The 21,587-nt window shown below is 48.2% G+C and overlaps 1 protein-coding gene across 1 annotated transcript in view; it reads right to left on the bottom strand.

Annotated features, from left to right (window-relative positions):
• Positions 1 to 21,587, bottom strand: part of LOC119392501 (organic cation transporter protein) — a 140,810-nt gene that overhangs the window by 76,180 nt on the left and 43,043 nt on the right. The window contains exons 6-9 of the mRNA XM_037659692.2: positions 16,206 to 16,374; positions 14,086 to 14,233; positions 10,822 to 10,907; positions 7,560 to 7,771 (exon numbers count right to left, since the gene is read on the bottom strand). Coding sequence (XP_037515620.1) covers positions 7,560 to 7,771; positions 10,822 to 10,907; positions 14,086 to 14,233; positions 16,206 to 16,374 — 615 coding nt within the window. The remainder of the gene's footprint in view (positions 1 to 7,559; positions 7,772 to 10,821; positions 10,908 to 14,085; positions 14,234 to 16,205; positions 16,375 to 21,587) is intronic.

Raw genomic sequence — 21,587 nt, 5'->3', positions numbered from 1 at the left:
CGTTTGTTGACGTCTCCTCCCATTCTACGCCACTACGACCTACGGCCCCTACAGAGGTACACACGGACGCCAGCGGTGTTGGCCTCGGTGCCCTTGCGCAGCGCAAACCTGGGTTCCCGGAATATGTCGTCGCATATGCAAGTCGTACGCTCACTAAAGCCGAGACCTACACCGTCACGGAGAAAGAATGCCTGGCAATCAAAGTTCCGACCTTATTTGTATGGTCGCCCATTTGATGTCTTCACCGACCATCATGCACTGTGCTGGTTGTCATCATTGAAGGATCCCTCAGGCCGCCTCGCCCATTGGGCACTTCGCCTGCAAGACTACGACATCCGCGTGCTGTACCGCAACGGACGCCATCATGCTGACGCCGACGCCCTGTCGCGCTCTCCCTTGCCTGACGACAATGCCCACGGCTCAGCGTCTCACTGTCGTTTCTTCCATCGACATTCACACCATCGCTGCCGAACAGCGCAAGGATCAATGGATTACCTCACTGACAGACTTGCTGACTGATCCATCGGCCACACCATCCACTCGTTCGTTGAGTAGTGAAGCCCCCCATTTCGCCGTTCGCGACGACCTGCTCCACCGACGCCATTACAACGGCGACGGCCGCCAGTGGCTACTAGTAATACCCAGCAGTTTGCGTTCTGACATATGCGAGTCGTTCCACTCTGATCCGCAGTGTGCACACTCTGGGGTATCGAAAACCTACCACCGCATTCGCCAACGGTACTTTTGGCGAGGGATGTACCGCTACGTGCAGAAGTTCGTTCGCTCCTGCATCGATTGTCAGCGCCGCAAAACTTCAACGCACCTGTCACCGGCAGGTCTGCAACCTCTACCTTGCCCTGACCGACCGTTTGGGCGCGTTGGCATCGATTTGTATGGGCCACTTCCTCTAACGTCCGCTGGTAACAGCTGGGCCATCGTCGCTGTAGACCACCTCACGCGATACACCGAAACTGCCGCCCTCCCTGCGGCCACAGCGCGCGATGTGGCCTCATTCCTGCTCCACCGATTCATGCTGCGTCACGGTCCACCCCAGGAGCTGCTCAGTGATCGAGGCCGTTTCTTCTTGTCGGAAGTCGTCGAAGCCATTCTCAAAGAGTGCAACGTCGTTCACCGCAAAACTACTGCTTACCACCCGCAGACGAATGGCCTCACCGAACGCTTCAACCGCACGCTCGGCGACATGCTCTCGATGTACGTCGCCGCCGACCACACAATTAGGGATGTCATTCTGCCCTTCGTCACGTACGCCTACAATACCGCCCCTCAGAGCACTACTTGTTTCTCACCATTTTTCTTATTGTATGGCAGACACCGTCGCACAATCGACACAATCCTCCCCTACAAGCCGGATCGATCTGAATGTGCGCCTATTTCTGCCACAGCCAGACTTGCTTGAGGAGTGCCGCGAGCTCTCCAAGACCTTACTACGCATAACCAAGAGCGGCAGAAAAGCATTCGCGGTGACACCACCAGTTCTGCGCCCACGTTCCTTCCAGGAGCGCTCGTACGGCTCTCGGTCCCTACCACTGCAACTGGCCTCTCTTCCAAACTACTGCCCAAATACGAAGGCCCCTACCGTGTCGTCGAACGCACATCCCCGGTCAACTGCCTGATCGAACCCATCGACCCATCTTCGGACATGCGCCGTCGAGGACGCGACATTGTCAACGTGGCGCGCCTGATGCCCTACCATGACCCGCTCATAGTGACAAGCTGCTAGGTCGCCAGGCGGCTCCCTTTTCGTACCCGGGGTAATTGTAGCGAAGCGTTCCTGCTCAGTAATGGGCCGTCCTCTCGAGTGCCTTCTAGTGGGCCGTCCTCTCCTCTGAGAGCACGCCCCTCGTGCTGAGAGTCGGCCCCGCTTTGACTGTCGCTGTCGTGCGCCGCTAATAAACGCCTTGACAAACGACGAGTCAACGTCAAAGTGCGCAAGTTTAACCATAATCAGTGAGTGGCTGACTACATCAAAAGCCTTGCTCAAGTCACAGTAGACTACGTCAACCCGTCCTCTCTGAGAAATAGGTGGGGAGATGTGCGTAAAGAAACTAGCAAGATTTCTGGTAGTTGAGCGGCCAGCGAGAAACCCATGTTCATTAGGAATCAATGAGTTTTTCACACTAAAAGATAATATGTTGTGAAGAGCCAGCTCAAAGATCTTTGATGTGACACATAGCAGCGAAACCGGGCAATAATTAGGAACATCAGTGTTAGAGCCAGACTTAAGTACTAGAAAAACACGAACAGTTTTCCACATGCTAGGAAATGTGGAAGTGTCCAGACAGTTATTAAATATCGTAGTCAGTAGTACTGGTACAAATATACTACCATCAGCTTTTAGCATGACGGAGGGGATGCCGTCTGGGCCACAGGATAAGACGTTTTTAAGCGCTTAATGCATTCACAGATGAGATTTTCATCCAGTGACAAACCACTAGATGTGCTAACTGCCTTGGGCTTCTGTCCGATATCAGTGCTAGAGCCTGCGGCTTTATAAACGGATGAGAAATGCATGGCGAAACAGTCAGCGACGGCATGCACCTCAACACCGTTATAATATAATAATATTAATAATAATAAATAATAATAATAATAATAATAATAATAATAATAATAATAATAATAATAATAATAATATAATAATAACGGCTTTCAATTACGTCAACAAAGCGATGGCGAAAAAGAGACAACAGGCTTCAGATTGTTTAATTGACTAGCTCTCGTTAAAATAAAGAAACGACCCGTCATGGTAGCTGAGCAAGTAAGGTGTAGCGCTGCTAAGCGCGAGGGTGCGGGATCGGTTCCCGGCCACGGCGGCCGCATTTCGTTGGGGGTGAAAAAAAAAAAACAAACAAAGAACAGCCGTGTGCTTAGATTTTGGTGCACGTTAAAGAACCCCAAGTGGTCGAAATTCAACCGGCGTCCCCCACTACGGCGTGTCACATAATCATATAGTGGTTTTGGCACGTAAAATTCAGCAATATTAAAACCAATGAGCGAGACGTCAATGCGGAAACTACTTCGAAAGCAAGATCCTCGTTTGTATCCTGGAGGCCTTGTATATCATGTATATCGCGATGTCAGCGCCTAAAGGAGAAAGTGGTCGGCTGTTGCAGTTTACCAAATATGACAGCAAGGAATCATTTAGCCTCCAATATTTAAACCATTTAAAAGCGCTTGTGTTAGCGTAATTTTATGTGTGCGTGATTGTGTCCTTTTGTGCACTGCTTCATGAAATAGTACATATTAAGTAAATGAAGTACATATTAAGTAAAAGTACATATTAAGTAAATTTAAAAGCCATCACCAATCATTCCTTCTTTCCACTAAGCTCATAGTAGATCCATAGACGTTTGTATATAACAGTGCTTGTACATTAGCTGTGTTTTATCTTTCTTTTAACAGCAGAATTTGTTTTAAGGAGCCTTTCCCTGTCCTTGATGTCACGCTCCAGATGGCATTCCCCGCTTGGTCAATAGAAGTCACCACGGCCTCACAAACTGAACGCCGGCGCCGGGGGCGCGCCTGAGAGATCCAATAAGCGAGCGCCAGGCGGTGAGAAAGGAGAATGAAAGGAGAAAAGAGAGGACGCGCATCAACGGTCTTTCCCGCCATGGTTTCCTCCGGTAGGAGGTGTGAGTTGCGCTCGCCGTGCTGCTAGTCATGACGAACCAAATTACGCATAGTAAAGCGAAATAAATTTTCGTGGCTAAGCAGGGTTCGAAACCCCACCTACTGGTCCGAAGAAAGTGTCATACCACTCGGCTAGAGGCTCCCCAAGCATTGCTTAGTGGCGCTGCTGCTGTTGACAGCGCCCGTCTCTGGCATAAAAAGAAACTGGGGCCAAACGACGCGCGTTTTCTCTTCTCTCCAACGCGCTGCCGCTTGCTTCCGTGCACGTGAGGAGCTCTCGCGGTGCACTTGCGGCGCCTCACAATGCACCGCCTGCAGTGCGGCTTCAAAAAGATCTTCAAGCTGGACAGGCACTTCCGAAAAGCGAACTTGATAAAAGGAGAAAGGCTCGTCAATCACGTTTACGGTGAATAGCAGACGATCGACGACAACGACGCCCGACTCAACCAACGCGAAATGCATTTTCCAAGTCGCAATTATACCGTGTAGGACAGGGGCGTAGCCAGAAATTTTTTTTCGGGGGGGGGGGAGGGTTGAACCATACTTTATGTATGTTCGTGCGTGCGTTTGTTTGAACCCCCCCCCCCCCCCCCTTGGCTACGCCCCTGGTGTAGGACCTATACCTCGAGGTAAGTCTCATTCTGTTATGTTAAAGATGGGTAATAGTCCATATGCACTCCGAAATGAAGCCGTGCACGCTATCGATGTCTTGCGTTATGGACTATGAATCATATGATTGTTGTTTTGATATGGCATGCTTGCAGTAGCAGCCGTGTACTTTCGTGAACAAACGTTTGCGGCGTGCGAAAAAAAAATTATACGGCCATGGCACTCTTTCCTAAGAAGGTTAGAGTCAAGTCCTCCGTGCCGCTGGAGAATCACCCGCCGATTAAGACGCGAGGCAGCTAGCTGAGCTTTAACCACCGTGAAGCAAGATGAACTGCTCGCCCCGTTTCTTTGGCTCTCGCATCATGCTTGCACTCTATTTTTATGAGGATATCTACTTGACAGGCGTATGAAACCTGCTGCGCGAACGCGGCTAGAAAATCGCACAAAGTCAGAAGGTGGCTACTGCAAGGTGGCAATTGCATAGCATGTATTATGTGCCAGTTATATTTAGCGGCTTAATATATCACCCTAATAAAGTGACAAAAACAAAGCAAACCAGCAGAACGATATTAAAGTTTGCTGAAAATGCATAGATGTCCGTTCCGTCGTGATAAAGCAGCCTTCCCGACGCATAAATTGCAGGCGCCGAACTTTTGACAACGTGCTGAGTTCAGTTGAATTCAACCAACCGCGCAACGCTAACCGCGGTATAACGCGAGTGTGAACGTTCAACAACGACGGGTAGGTCTCACGAACACGGGAATCAAAACACAAAGTTTTTTCAGCTACAACCGTAACTGGACATTCACAATGCGAGAAGACATGAGTAGTCATTACTGTAGTCGCTGCGTGCATGCGCCGCGTTACGTACTGATTCAGGTACTCGAAATGAACGAAAGCGATGAACTCAGACAGCTAAAACAGAAGGCGAGGTAGCGCTGTTAGCTAGGACACACTTGATTTTCCTTGCTGCGGTGATCCACGCTTGTCGCCTTTATTTCTTGCGCGACCTGCCCGGGAACCATACAGTTGCACACGTGAATCGCGCGCCTTGGTGTTGTCTGCACAGTTGTGGTAGGCCACGACACAGCAATACTTTGGACCTCGCTACCGCTTCCGCGGGGTCGCCTCTGCCACTTCGGAAATGCAGCTTCGCACAGCAAGCCTCGATTCAGCTTGCCAAGCTGTCGGCACGGCGCCCCAGTTCCCCGCACGTACTGAGCACACGAGTGTGCGCGTTCCTGCTACCGACAAATAGGCTGAGTCGGCTGCGCCTGCCCCCACTTTCGCCACAGCTTCTCTCCAGAGCCGCAGCTCGGCGCTATCGTCGCGCCTTAAACTTGAGCTTGCGTTCCTTATAGACCCACGCTTGCACAACATGAATTTAGGGGAGCATATGAGCATGTTGTACCAACGATTGCAACGAAATTGAAAAGCGGAATGGGCGTTTCATTTAAATTTTAAAAAATTCAGATAAATGCATAAAACGTAGTAGTACTTTCGGTACAAAACACCAGGAAAGCGTTTCGCACTTTCCTTGCCTGGGTAATAAACCCAGGCAGGGCACCTGGACGCGCAAGAGGGTCGTGCAGACAAGAGGGAACACTGCCAGATTCGCTGTTCCGACAGTGTTCACGGCGTTGAACTGGCTTAAATTTTCTTCTTGCTGTTGAACCACACTACTAAAACAGACTGTCTGATTCCATCAATGTTCTTTTTTTACTGTACAATGTACGCAGAATCTTTTAAATGCGCATGTATGTAAAAATAAGCATATGTTTTGAATGTATAGATAATTTTGAATGGGTACGAGTATGTATGTAGAAGTAAGCACGTGTTTTGAATGTATAGATCATTCTGAATGTACATGTATGAAGAAATGCATGCGATAAGATGTAAAACCAAGCCGATACTTTGTGCCTGATGAAATGTATATGTTATGTCATTTGGCGAAGGCTGCATTAGTTATCAGGGGGTCAAGACCTTGTCAGGCTGTTTAGCTATTAGTCTATGCCTCCCGCAGGGAAATTTTGCATTCTTCTTGGAAAAGTGAACACTGCTCAATATTCAGTTTTGCTTCATGCGGCGTTTCACGTTTCCAGCTTAAGACGCAGCTTTTTGATTACTAGTGCAGGCGCACATAAGGGAACATTTTTATATCAGGTTGTGAGCGGTTGTGTTTAACGCTTTGCATGGGAAGTATATGAAGGAGCTCGCGAATTCACAGACGACCTAAGTAAACCAAAGAACTAGGGCGAAACACGCCTGGTGCAGCGTGGACACTCTTAGAATACACCTAGATGTCGACGCTGGCGATGTGATGTTGGCGTGCAAAATTTTCAGCCCTACGCAAGATTATCGTCGGGAAACGACGTGGCTGTCAATCCGTATAGTAAACCTAGAAGTCTCGTAAGCTCTTTCATTACATCATGTCGGACTTTTCTGTGACACCAAAATCAATCACTTGTGGTACGTCCCAGCAAACCACACACCTCTGGAAATGTCCCAGAAAGGTTTCAGTGGGACATATTCGACCTCCCAGAAAAAAAGAAATAAATGAAAAGTCCCTGGAATATTCTCGCTACATGCAATTCCCCCAGAAAATGGTTTTCCCAGGGTCCTCTCAATAAGGCTTCTGTTAATTCTCGGCTCCTGTTCAGAATGAAGAAGCATTTTTTTTCTGTGTAGCATATAGATGCACATGCGAGGAGCCAAATTTCATGCGCATAAATCCAGTGATGTAGCCAGGGGCAATAGTGGCACATCGGTGAATACAATTCACCGATGTGCCGCTCCCGCTGCTGGCTTCACCTCTTGATTTAGGTGCATAAAATCTGGCTTGCATGTGCATTTACACATCCAAACAAAAAGCGTGAACAGTGTGCACATGGGATGCAGACTCTTCATATTTTTCACTTAGCGCTAAACGAGGGAATCAGTCATTCCAAAGTGATAGATGTATGAGTGGTGATCCACTCCGAACCACAGGTGCTGCGTCACGTTGTGAAATATTCGTTGGTAACTGCAGCCGTAATGGTGGAACAAGGGCGCGCCAGTTCACCAAAATGTTCACCCCGCACCTCCACCAAGATGTTACGTGAAGGCGCACAGGGGAGCAACGCGTATTTACAATATATTTACACTAAGCTCAAGCGTAAGACGAGATGGTGGAGAGCGCGCCCCAGACCCGAAATCACGTCGTATTCTTTGGTGCCTCTCTTGCTTCCGCAGTGTGGAATATCGTCTTATAACAATAAGCTCAGATTTCGATAATTCGTTGCCGCTAGAAGTGCACTTACCCGCCGGCACAAAGATGGCGGCTGCGGAGCAGACGGACGCGAAGGAATACAGAGCGATGTAGGCGGTCCTTCGACGCAAGTAGTTGACAGCGGCTACGCCGAGAAGTCTGCCCGGGTACTCGGCCGCAGCAACCAGGGCAAAGCTGAGGTATGGGTCTCCAAGTAGAATGCTCGAGTAAGTCAGGTTGTAGTACACCAGCGTGTCCAGCACCCTGCACCATGATGCGCGGTCAGTACTCGCACCCAACGTATTTGACACGGTATTATTTGACAAATTAATGTTGCTGAGAGCAGACAGATGTAGCTTTCTGGAAGAATGCGGGTTCATACATCACTTGGAAAGCTTAGTAGTGGTAAACATCTTCACTTAAGCTCGAAAACGTCATCTGTAGTATGGTCACCTCCGAGAGAAACTGTCGGCGATAAATATTGGTTTTTGCCATGGTTTCCAGCCCATGAATGAACGAATGTTTATCATCGCTTTATCTACTTGAGTCTATAGATTTAGTCCGTCCAATTAGTTTTTGTCCAGTTGCTCCTCTGAGAATTTTCGTTCGCGTCGTTTGTTGCACACCCTTCCATCAAATATGTTCTAACTGGCCCTTAGGTAAGCCTAATGAAGGGAAGCTAAAAGAAGAGTGCTGTATTGAGACATGTTTCACGGTGGTTGCACATGCAAGGAATTGTCCAGGCAGCGTTATAGCTGGCCATTTTATGACGCCAATGTACGTCGGCAATTGATACATAGTTTGGTGGCTAACTCGAAGAGGAACGTTTTCAAGGTGCTCACAGTTTGCAGTATAAAGTGCATAAAAAATAAGAAAATAAAATAAGGACTGCCGTCAGCCCAGCTTTTTCTTATCTTTATTTCTTTCCATTTCTTTAGCGTGATAGAGATGTTGCACGGTTAACTATTGATCAGAAGAATTAAAACGTAGACACCCAAATATTTTATAAATTTTTTGTTATTTTGTGTAAGGCCGTTTATTGGGGATCCTGATAACGACCCAAATGCACGAGTGTCCCCTGTAATTTAATATTTCGCAATTTACCTGGCGCATTTCACGATTTCGAAAATTATCGCCAAGGGGTGGAAACCCTCCGAGTGGCGAAACGAATAAGTATCGCGTGATGGCAAGATGACGTGTAGTACCAAAGCGGTGACGTGAGCGAGCCGTTATGCCGTCTGCTAAATTTCACACATGCGCCTCCGCCTTGTAGCACCATTACCGCCGAAGCGCACCGCTACGTCTCCCGCCAACAAAATTATAACTTCGTCGGTCGAATCTGACCCTCAGCGTCCGCCTAGAAGCGAGCTAGAGGCAGAAGATTATTAGATGGGAAGCAGCTTATGGCGGAGTTCAATCCGGCGGTGTGCGGCGTGACTACCCTTACTGCGCATGCGCATCCCCTCCCCTCCTCTCCTACGCTCCCCCTCTCGCGCTCCTCATTCTCTCCTGCACAACGCCGCGATGAGCGCCAGCGCATGCACGTCCCCTCCCCCTCTCTCCTACGCTTTCCCCCCCCCCTCCTCGCGCCGCACTTTCGACCGCGTGCCCCGCTCCCCGTCCCTGTGCGAATACGGTGCCAGAATAAAGAGAAGAGACACGACGCGCGTAGCGTTTCCTCTTTCGCGTTCCACGCCGCTTTGAATGGATGTATGCAGCTTACAGCTCGGGACTTCGCCCAGCTTAAGAACCTGGCGAGCCAGCTCCTAAAAAATTACACAATCTCGCGCTCAAGCGAACCATCTCCCCGCTGCTTCGCATCCACACATGGTGTCCTTTTAGTGGAAGATGGTGTAATTTTTTTTGTTTTGATCCCGCTGACCTCGTAATTTATTTGCCGTACACATTTCCAAATCTTCTGCAACTCTCTCCTGATGTTTTGCTGAAGGTTATCGCGACAAGTCTGTAAAAGGAGCCACACTTCCTCTCTAGGCTTCAAAATACAAATAACCTTTAAGGTCTGCTCTCTCGTCAAAATTCGTCAAAGCATTTCTTGCAGGCACCCAAAGCTCATGCTTTAGTCGGCTTACTGTCCGACTTTGGTTTCTACACTCCTTTAAAGGCGTCCTGAATCACGTCTGACCCCAGTATTGGCCTTTATTGCGTCGCGAATTGATCGCCGCAAAATGTTTCCAGTTCGGTCAAACGAGCGGAGTTACAGGTATTCGACATACGCTTTAAGCGCGTTCTTTCTTCTTTCGTCCCCACCACAGCGCAGGAAGTCCCACGCAGTGGGTGACACAGGGGGCGTCCGCGTGCTTCATGACCTTGAGCGCATGTCATGAAACGCGATCGCGCTCTCCCCGTGTGATTCCGGTGTGCGGTTGTGCGGCTACTGTGCAATTACAACACACTATGGAATGCGGCGCCGGCACCCCGTGGCAAGAAGTGAATCTGATCCGAACGCCGCTCTTGGCTTATGTCAGCTATTGGCCAATAGAAGCGATCCGCTTCATGACGCTGTACAGCAGCCGCCTGTAGCTCGAAGAGAGCGAGGACGGGCCTCTGTAGGAAGAGAGGGTGCTTGGGAAAGTGGCAACTTCTCGCTCCGCTTGCAAACTCACCTTGCCACACTCCAGTGCAAGATATGGCTGAGGTGTTCACAGCAGCACCCGCTTTCCGCTGTATGTGTTTTCACCAAGCACGAAGGAGGTTCAGGACCCTTTTAATTGCCAAGCTCGCACATTGCAGTGTCTAAGTTACACAACTTCAATTCAATCCTTCGGGGCCGATGTGCTCCTTCATCGTCTTACGACCTACTTTCGCCCTCACTTCCGAGGTGACAAAGCTATGCAATTTGTGACGAACGCAGCTGCGTGCACACAGCGTACAACAGCTAGTCTTTCGTCTCCCGCTGTCTTACAGCCCGTCAGCTCATCTGTAACTGTACGCCACGCTGACCCGCCAGCCAGATAATGCCACACGAATTTGTCATATGTAAGGCCGCGTCAACATAACCGTGTTATGAGGGCCAAATGTTCCCGTTGTGCAACTCGACTAGCCGAAAGGTCATGCTGCCGCTGCTGTTCTATCCCATCATTTACTCATCATACTTATCGATAACATGCTTTGAGAACTGATCGCCAGCATTTGATGTATACAGAACTTCACCGGGAAATGGCGACTCATGATAAATTATTGTAGAGATGGACTACAGAGCTCGTGACAACTGTCTCTATAGACCCGTATACTGCCCACAATGTGAATAATGAATTCGACACACTATTCTTCACCATAATTGACGAGTAGCTTACGACTTGATAGAGAGGAGACACGACGTAAATCGAATGCTTCTTGATCGGAAGAGCTCCGTGAACGTGGGCTTCGCCGCGAGTTTGTCCTGTAATAAAAAACAAACAAAAGAACAGAAAAATTACAGCTCTCTGCCATATTCAATGTGTAGAAGATTTACACGCCCCAAACGTGCCACTGCGCTAGCCTGCATGGAGAAAATTCTTGATAAAAACCATCAGCGTTGCGTAATACCCACCCAGCGTCAGAAAGCGCTAGCTTGCCCGCTGGCTATTCTGCGCCTGACGAGCCATGCGCTCGTGGAGTAGTGGTTACAGGATTTGGTACTTGAGGTCCAGAGTTCGGAATATTTTTATTTATGCTTATATAGTGTATGCCGCTGCAGTGACGTCACTCACGCGTCTCAACGTGACGTCAGTTGCAGTTAGACAGACCGCCAATGGTGTGAAATGCGTGGCGTTAGCGTCCGCCGCCGCTGGATCATGTAATAATAATAATATCTGGGGTTTAACGTCCCAAAACCACGATATGATTATGAGAGACGCCGTAGTGGAGGGCTCCGGAAATTTAGACCACCGGGGTACTTTAACGTGTACCTAAATCTAAGTACACGGGCCTCAAACATTTTCGCCTCCATCGAAAATGCAGCCGCCGCGGCCGGGATTCGATCCCGCGACCTTCGGGTCAGCAGTCGAGCGCCATAACCACTAGACCACCGCGGCGGGGCGCCGCTGGATCATGGGTACGTAAAATATAAACCCCCTTAGTACGCAACTAAAATAATAAAATAAAATTTAGGTAATATTAAAACTTATATAATCTAAATTGATTAAAACAACACTATAATAATAATAACACACGCAATTAAAATAACGCAACATTTTAATAGGAGCATTGCGCCCCCTGCCAGAACCACGGCGCAATCACCGCCAGCGTGAAAAGTTTCATAAACCGTTGGTAGATCAAGAAGAAATATGCACAAAGTGTGTTTCATATGGAAGCGTTTCTTCGTCGACGACGAGCCGACTGCCAAATTCACGGCATGCACATCGCGGACTGCTTTTACTTGGGAGACGTTTCCAGAAATACGAGCGCAAGAAGCGAATACGCGCGATTGTCTTCTGTTATCGCAATTTTATTAGTTCATTCTAGACTATTACGTCCCAAAACAGTGGAAATTTGAGCTTGTGGGTTGATGACATTCAGGTTGTATAACGCCGGGGGAACAAATACAAAGGAAGAACGGGGCGACGCACGAAGCCAAAACTACCAACAGAGATTTATTGTCCTGTATGAGAATCTTATGTGCACGCACAGGGACTAGCAAGTTATTTATCGGAAGATCAACATTTTCGATAAACAACTTGTTTTTCTGTGGAGGAAAAATTTTGTGCAGTGCGTGGTGGCCTTGTGTGTTCGTATAAAAGCGTGGTTTGGAACAAAACCCCTTTTGGTAGTTTGCGCTTTGTGTGTCGTGTCCTCCTGCGCTATACAATAGTAATATCGGGGGTTTAACGTCCCATAACCACGATATGAGGGACGCCGTAGTGGAGGGCTCCGGAAATTTCGACCAACTGGGGTTCTTTAACGTGCACCTAAATCTAAGTACACCGGCCTCAAACATTTTCGCCTCCATCGAAAATGCAGCAGCCGCGGCCGGGATTCGATCCCGCGACCTTCGGGTCAGCAGTCGAGCGCCATAACCACTAGACCACCGTGGCGGGGCTCCTGCGCTATACACGCTGAATGTCATGACCCTGTCGCCATAGGCCATTGAAATTGTCGCGCTTCATGTCGCACGCTGGACCCGCTCCTCATTTTTTTTTCATTTTTTCATTTATTTACCCTAAGGGCTCTGCATTTGAGCGGCCTTGCATATACACGGCGCGTTACTGTAGCGCACACGCGATCAATAGCGGCCGTTAATATGGCTACCTGGCAAGTCAAAGGGGAGAGGAGACGCCAATCCTCTCCTCCCACCCTCTGCACTCTCAGCTGCGCCGCAACACGATGTTGACCTATAGTATCTATATATATGACACAATTGTTACACTGTGTCGCTCAACGAGTGCGAAGCAACGACGACAAAACCTCACAATATAGGACATTGCATGTCGGAGATGTTCAGTAATAATTATACGAGAACTAGCAAGAAAAAGCATAAAAGCCGGACAGTGCGGTCACATGCTCGCGCAGAAAAAGAAAATCTGTGAAATTTCTCCCCGCGCAAGACATGTGTCCGTAAAGTGGTTTGCTTCTCGCAGTGCGGTTTCAAGCGGGAAAAAATATCGCTAGTCACTCTTGATAAACAGCACGAAAGGGTCATCATATATATTGAAGCGCACAAGTAGCAAATTTTCTCCGACTTCGATTTGTGTTCTAAGAAAATGTACGCATTCACTGGATATAAAAAAGTGAATTCCGAAAATATTGTGCGTGAAAAAAAAAATCGCCTGATTGAGCGTCGCTTGAATTCTGCGATATTCGGGTCTCCCAAACACGCTTGCATACAGACTCACTGCATTAAGGCGCGCGAACAGAGCAATCTCACCGCACTATTACATCATGGGGAACAATACATTCATGGCGAATAATCTGTAATTTCTAACGCAATAAAAATCTCGGAGGTAGCCAGAAAGAACTTAACAATGCTCGCCCTCGTGAATGTCAAGATATTGGAGCGGTGCTATGACGTTAGCGTATATCGCTAGCACCCTTCCTCTAAAAGTGTTTTGCGTGTGGTGCGCAAGTGGGCGAAAGAGGCGGCAGATGCTCTTATGCTCTTCTGAGTTCGCCTGTCTGTTGATGAAACTTGTTATTGTTCTATTAAATCACTTTCTTTCTACAGTGCATCTCTGACGAAAGCAGCAATTATCCATATTTCTCTTTTGTTCTTTTTATGCTTCGAGAGTAGTCCTAGCAGGGTGTCATCTAATTGCGGGGTCACTCTGATTAGCTGGTCGTGCGGGGGTTAAGCAAAGATATATCCAGTAAAAGCGTTCCTCGCAATTTGGGTGCATAAAGTAGGCATTCCTTCGGCTTCATTATCCCGGTCTATTATACTGCACCAACGTAGCTAAAACAAAACTCACGACCATAGAAAACCAGCAGCTTAGGGATGTCATCATAGGCAGTGACAGCATGCGGCATCATGAACGCGCGTTAAACAAGGGTATGAGCCTTGGCCCCCTGTTCCACGCGAGAGTCTGAGACAGTCTGAATGTAGCATACTGCAAAATATATCATCCTACAGGGACATTGCTCACCAGGGAGATTTTGTCCTTGAAATCCTTGATGATTGCTTCGACTGAGACTCCCGTCACCTTGTTCTTGCGAACGGCCCTCTCGAGCTCTTTCCTGGCTTCGTCGTACTTCCCCATTGCAAGGAGCCATCGTGGAGATTCGGGAATAAAACTGGGAGAGGTTAGTGTATGCAGTCAGGTAATCGCGGGGATGTGTTAATCGCAGCACGTGTGGAAGATACTGAGTGTTTTTTTTTAGCTAATGCAATAATTTTAAAAGCTGCCCGCGACAGAGGCTCCGATTTTATCTCTTGGGCTGGATTACTGGAAAAGGTCTACGTTACTGGCGCGGCAAATAAATTTTCACAACTGATTGATAGCGATATTTCTCTAATTAGCTATTGAAATAGGCGATTTACGCGTATTTTATAATTTACCAACTGTAGTTAGTGTGTAAGTTCGAAAGGCTGTATCTCTTTTGAACGAATTCTCAAGATGTTGCCAGTTTCGATATAGTTGCTTTCAAAGCGTATACGACAAAATGTGCAGTCTGGCTTTGCAAATGGCTGTGCAGTCACTTTAATAGTTCCACTCATAAAAAGGCGCTTTGGCAAATCAGTAGGTGGAACGACAATGCCCATTTTAACCGCAAGCTTGTTGGTGATACATTGCCGCACCACGGGATGCCCGTGGAACTCTTACCACGCGCATTTCATGCAATTAGAGTAATTCCAAGGTGTTTGTAACAACGGATAACAAAACTACAGTGAATTTTAAAAGCTCTAAGACAAGGTTGGCTACCCTATACGCCGGGGAAAGGGAAGGGGAGTTAACCTCCTTGCCTTCTCCTTCCTTTTGTTTTCGTATTCCTTCCTTCCTTCTCTTGTGATCACTCTTCGGGACACTTTTGACGAACACGAGCACCCTAGAAATAAAGTTTTAAGTGCGGAGCACTTAAGGGTCCGGGCTGTAGTTCGCTGCCGTATGCTGTCGTATGCTGTCATATCATGTCGTCGCTTGGCGTCACGCAGCCAAAACCGTGTATAGCATAGTCGTGTATAGCAAGGGGGCGAGAAAAGGTGAGGAGAAGTGAGTGAGGGTGAGGAGCAGAGATGTGATGATGAGGAGGAGGGAAAGAAAGAGAGCTTAGTCATGCGTGGTACAGTATAGCAAGGGGGAAAAGGGAAGTGGGCTTGAGGAGGAGGACAGGAAGAGTGGGAGGCAGAGCACAACATAGACGTGTGTAGTACAGTACAGCAAGGAGTGCGAAAGGGAAGTGCGGTTGAGGAGAAGGGAAAGGAGGAGGGGAGAGGGCGCCAGTGCACCACAAATGAAGCTTTCCTTTCCCGCGATGGACGCCGAGAAGGTTGCACGTTTGGAACGCCAACGCTTGCTTGCCCGTGAACGCGAGCGTCGCTGAAAGGCAGGCGAATCACTGCTCCGCACTTCCTACAGCTTTCACGTTGAGTGCAACTGCGTGCATTTCTTTCTCTTCAAATTTAAATTCCCCCGTCTTCGAAGATTACTCCTCTGAGGTTATGTGCGTTAATATTGTTGCCACATGTTACCTCATCGAAAACCTCTTATATAGAGCTAAGCTTTACCTATCAAGATAATGTTGAATCATGCCCAATAACCACATAGAAAATGCCCCAAAAACGCAGGGAAAAATACAGCTTGTTCAATTGCTTATCATAACCTGCCCACATTTAGAGGTGCATTGCTTGGTGCGTAGTCACCGGGCTCCATTATTCTCCGTGTCGCGGTCCCATAACCGCGTGAGTTGACTGTGCGACATTGTTTAGCCCTAGCTTCAACGCATACTTCATCATTTGGGGCGCGTTGTTTTCCTCCTTTCTGCCCTTTCTTTTTCTAAAAAGGAAAAAAAAAGAAAGAAAATGTTTCCTCGTCCATTTCATTATCCAGCCCTGCTTCTTTTGAACACTGCGTAAAATGCAGGCATGTCTCTTACTTGATTTTAATCCTGTCTTCAGATTTCTTAATCCTGCCTTCAGATTCAGAGAAGAGTGCATGCACCGCTCGCACCACTGACTCACCGTGAAAAGCAAAGGAATTCTAATAAAATCGTTAAGCACATATTATCTCCGCGTATTCACCACCACGAGCATCCTGTAAGTACTTACAACCAGTTAACGACACTGCAGGTGGCAGCGATCGTGATGACACCCTGGAAGATCATCCAGTCTCGAAAGAGCCAGGCGAGACCCGTCATTGTCAGCAGCCCAGTCGTCCAACCGCTAGTGGCGATGAGCGAGCCCAGTGCCCTGTGGCGTGCCGACAACACTTCCATCGCTGCGTCACAATCGTAACCATCATTGTTCGCTCGTCAGCGAATACCTTACGCGCACTCGTATTTTGATTGTGACGTTATTGTGCACCGCTTTGAAGACGAAGACTGAACCACACGAACACAAGCGTTATTTCGTTTGTGTTCGTGTGGTTCAGTCTTCATCTTCAAAGCGGTGCGCAATAACGTAACAATCAATAGATACCAACTGGCCCAAGCAAGTACACTTATAAGTCGTATCTTGAGCGGGCCTGTTGGGCCCATTACTCACTGCCGTAGCCGGGGGGGGGGGTTGAAAGGGTTCAAACCCCCCCGTGCCCGAAAATTTTCAATTTTGCATGTGTTATGTGCCTTACACGCACACATACACGCGTGCACACAAACACACGCACGAACATACATAAAGAGTTGCTGATTCCCCCCCACCCCCAGAAAAAAATTCTGTCACGCCCTACCACGCCCCTGTTCTGCGCGGATACCACTAAACAAAAAGAGGCAAGGTATTGTGGACACAACCAAATCATCACGCAAATGCAAATGTTTGCAAAGTACCGTTCAGCCGTCCATACAGTTACGCCATAATTACACTGGCTGCTGTCCGTGATGTATTATTTACTGTTAGCCTCGTCAGTCTTATAAAAAAGTCACAGTTTGCCGCAAGGGCGAAGCAACGAATGCGTTAGCAAAAAATTGGAATGTAAGACTGGCTGCAACTCATTTGAATCCGATCTCACGTAACTCCACACAACGCTGGTTTGAGCGAATGCGGCCGCTCCAGGCTGTGAAGCGGTTTTCATGCTGTCTCTCGTTAACGCGAAGTAAGCGGTGAGAGCACAGTACGGATACCCCCCCTCCCCTCACCAGTGCCGCTTCATGCTTGTCGCTCGACGAAAGACGGGGGAGCGTTTTCTTTCTGCTTGAGGAGCCATCAACGGCAGGCCTCGCACAGGGGGTCATTTTATCGCGTGCGCCCTTCGGGCGACGGAGATGGCCGGCTCGTTTAATCTCTGTTTCAGCCGCGTTCGTCCCCAGCGCTCGCGCGCTTTACTCGCGTATACGATGCACGGGGTGATGGTACGATATGGACTTAATACGGATGATGACGGCGACGGCAAAAACCAGCCGAGAGTGTCCATATAATTGCTGTCGCAATAAAAACTTTAGAAAAACTCAATGAATGCCTCTAATTTATACATCGATATTAAATATTGTGCAAAGCGCTCACGCTGGCGCTCTGAAGACGTACAACGCTTGCGTCAGCGATACTACTGGCGCGACATGTACACGTTCGTGCGGAAGTACGTACGTGCTTGTACTGCTTGTCAGCAGCGTAAAGCTCCACCTCAACGCCCAGCCGGTCCACTTCAGCCTCTGCCTTGTCCGGCACGTCCATTCGACCGCGTCGGCATCGACTTATATGGCCCGCTTCCCCCGACTTCCTCGGGAATCGGTGGATCATTGTTGGCGTGGACCACCTCACCCGTTACGCAGAGACTACAGCACTGCCCACGGCTACCGCAAGAGAGGTTGCGTTCTTTATCTTACGCAACTTTGTCCTTCGCCACGGTGCTCCCCGTGAACTTTTGAGCGACAGAGGGCGTGTTTTCCTGTCTGACGCTATTCAGGCCTTGCTCGTCCAGTGCAACATCGTTCATCGAATGACCACCGCATATCATCCGCAGACGAATGGCCTCACGGAGAGATTTAATCGCACGCTCGGTGATATGTTGACAATGTACACGGCATCAGACCAGACCAACTGGGACACCGTCCTGCCGTTCGTCACGTACGCGTACAACACCGCAACGCACGCGACCACCGGTTTCTCACCTTTCTTTCTTTTATACGGACGCGACCCGTCCTGCACGCTGGACACTATGCTTCCCTATACGCCCGACTCGTCTGAATATACTGCGATTTCTGACGTTGCCAGATACGCCGTAGATTGCAGACAATTAGCCCGTTCGCTGACCACCGAGGACCAAGGCCACCAGAAGCTACGGCACGACACCGACCAACCTCTCTCTACTTTCACAACTGGTGACCTCGTTTGGCTCTGGATCCCATCGAGCATCCTGGCCTTTCCTCGAAATTACGTGCTCGCGATATCAGGGCCCTACTGCATTCTTTCTTGCACGTTTCCTGTCAATTATGAGGTTGAGCCTCTAACAGCATCCCACGATTTACGTCGTCGTGGTCGGGAAATCGTCCATGTCAGCCGCCTGAAGCCTTATTACGGCCCCGCTATACCGACAACGCCTTAGGTCGCCAGGATGGCTCCGCTATTCACCAGGGGCCAATGTAGTGAACAGTACGTGACGACGACGAAGAGCGAAGAAAGCAAGCCACAGTGCGAGCGACAGCCACGCGCCCCGAGCTTGCGCTTGCCTGGATCTTGGCCCTTGACGTCCCTCGGCGTTCCAGCAGTTGTACGTGAATGAATCACGTGACAATTATTATTCTGTCTTGCTCATGTTACCTCCGGAAGGGAGAAGGGGAAGGGGAAGGTAGGATGGATGTAAAGGCCTATCACACGGAGCGTTTTCTCACGTCTATAATTGTTAATGACGTTTAGTTTCAGGGTACGGCCGCAAGTTTGATGTGTCTAGCCACTGTTTCCATCAAGCAGCGCGACGCAACGAGAAGAAAAGAAGATGCGTGGAGAAAGAATGCCCCGCCATGCATATAAAGAGCGCTAACACAAGCTGACACAAAATGCTGACACAAGTGCTATTTACAATAACGAACCCTATCCGACTAGCCCAACTAGCTCAATTCGATGTCTTAATACATTCGTTTTTTTGATCCACCGTTAACTGCATTTCAAAAAAAATATCACCCATGGCACGCATAGCCCAATTTTATTGCTCGACCTGGCTTACTGTCAGATAGGCACATTATTTGCACTAGAAATCAAATTTCTTATCGAACGCACTACTAAAGCGTTATCATAATTATTGTCGAACTTTAAGGCACATAGTGTGATTTACGCATTGTGGGCGGTGATTTAGATAGCTATACCCATTTGAAACGGATTCTGAAGATGACGCCAGCTTATTCTACACACGCCAAAGTTCTGTGGCGGAAAAATTAAGGCGACCTTAATGTTCCATTTAAGTGTCTAAGTACAGCATGGAGAAGTATTGGTCACAAGGCTAGAACTTAGAGTGAAAGGTGGCACATACCCACAGGAAAACAGCCTGCTTTTTCAATGAACTCATTGAAATATTTTAAGCGCACTGGACGAGTTTAGCTGCGCTTAAGTTAAAAAAAAATTAATCTCTGCGTGACCTTCGCTATGAACTCGGGCAGCGCGCCGTCGTGCTGGCGAAATGGATCGCAGAGGCCACGTAGAAAGAAGCACGTGGTTGAGATCTGCTCCGCCAGCTGCCGCAGCAATCACAGATGTTCAAAAGAAAACCACCTGTTCTTTCAATCAACTAATTAATTTTCATTAATTATTCTGACAGTTAACTGGCCCTTATGCTGCATGATAAACTCATGCTCCGCTGTCATATGTATCCTATACAACTCTTAACTTGAACCATTACCTTTATTTTTTATTGGGGTATCGTCCCATTCCAGTCAACGCTTATCTTCCGCTTGGCTGGGGGGCGAATTCCGGTATGCTCCTTGTCATAAGATGGATCATTTCATGTAGAAAAGGCTAAACTTACCTGACATCCTAGTTGTAAATATTTGTATCGGGTCACTTGCGCATTTCATATTTGTTTATATTCGTTCTTTTTATTAATATTTTCCCCTCTCTTCTGAAATTTTTTATTACCAGTCCCCGTCCCTGTATAGCAGGGGTCTTAAATTCACTCTAGGTAACGGGGCCGCAGTCAAGAAAATTTTGCGGTTGTCTAGAATGTGAGCTAACGTTGCCATTTGAAAGAACAGCTTTCTCATATCTCATATATGGGTAATTTCTGAAGGGGATTTGGTGCCAGGATTACAACATATCGATACCTATCTCCCAAATGAACAAAATCTGGAAGCCGATTCTGAAATAGTACAGTTTTCTTTCATGGTGATGTATCAACACATGGTGACCACAGAGCGTGGTTCACAAAAAAATACACATCATCCCCCTACGGGCAACCATGGAGGGATGCGAAAGCATCGCGGGGGGTGTACATCGAGTTTCCGTTTCTCTTATGTGACTTATGAGACGGTGGTTGTCGAGGCGTTTGAATTAGCGCTTGCCGACGCTGACGTTTACGTTCGGCTTCCCTAGCCTTCCTCTGTTCCGCGGTGGTGGCGCTGCAGCTGCAACTAGCGCCAAAGTTGACGTTGTTCATGGCGTTTCGCACACCGTTGCACCGAGAGAGAATGACGGAAGCACAGCGGACGCGCGCTTTCGCAGCCTCGCCGCTTCGAGATTCGCTTGCCGGCGTTGCCGTTTACGTTCAGCTTCGCGAGCGTCGATAGCGCCATTGCGAAGGAGAGTGCAACGAGTAATTTTTCTTGGGGGGGGGGGGGGGTTAAACCATACTTGTATGTTCGTGCGTGCGTTTGTATGTGTGCGTGTAAACATGCATAAGAAAATTTGAAAATTTCGGGGGGGGGGGGGGTTGAACCCCCCCCCCACATTTCTACGCCCCTGCGGCCCATGAGCTTTGAGGGCAGAGTGCACAGAGAAGGGTACGCAGTGGGTTAACATGCTAGCTGTAGGTGTCTCAAGCCGCCATTGTTTTCTCTGGTTCTGCTTTCTTAAAAAAATAAAAAATCGTAGCAAGACGACAAGGCCTGCAACACAGGTTCTTCTTTCTATTTGAGCCAGGTTGTACAGGATGTTCTGAAAATTAATCGTTTTTGTAGCTACATAGTTATTTATGCCAAGCCTCAAGCGCCTGGGCATATAATCAAAACATATTTTCACAATGAGTGTCATTAATTTTCAGACTAAATCTTGTTTACTTTCTACATTTCATAAACACGCATTAATACAACGAACCGGATTTTCCTGTGCAGTGTTTGGATGTATAAATGCACATGCAAGGCAAATTTTGTACACCTAAATCCAAGGGTTAGGCCTGGGGCGGGAGCGGCATATCGGTGCATTGTATTCACCGATATGCCGGACTTAAGTGCACGAAATTTGGCTGGCATTTGTATTTGGATGTCTAAATGCTACACAGAAAAAAAAAACGCTCCGTCATTATGAACAGCAGCCGAAAAATTAACGAGAAACCTTATGGGGATGTTCCTGAGA

The sequence above is a fragment of the Rhipicephalus sanguineus genome, chromosome 1 (genome assembly GCF_013339695.2).
Source record: "Rhipicephalus sanguineus isolate Rsan-2018 chromosome 1, BIME_Rsan_1.4, whole genome shotgun sequence".
Lineage (NCBI taxonomy): Eukaryota > Metazoa > Arthropoda > Arachnida > Ixodida > Ixodidae > Rhipicephalus > Rhipicephalus sanguineus.
Note: the sequence above shows the minus strand (reverse complement) of the source record. Positions and strands in the feature narration are given on the sequence as shown.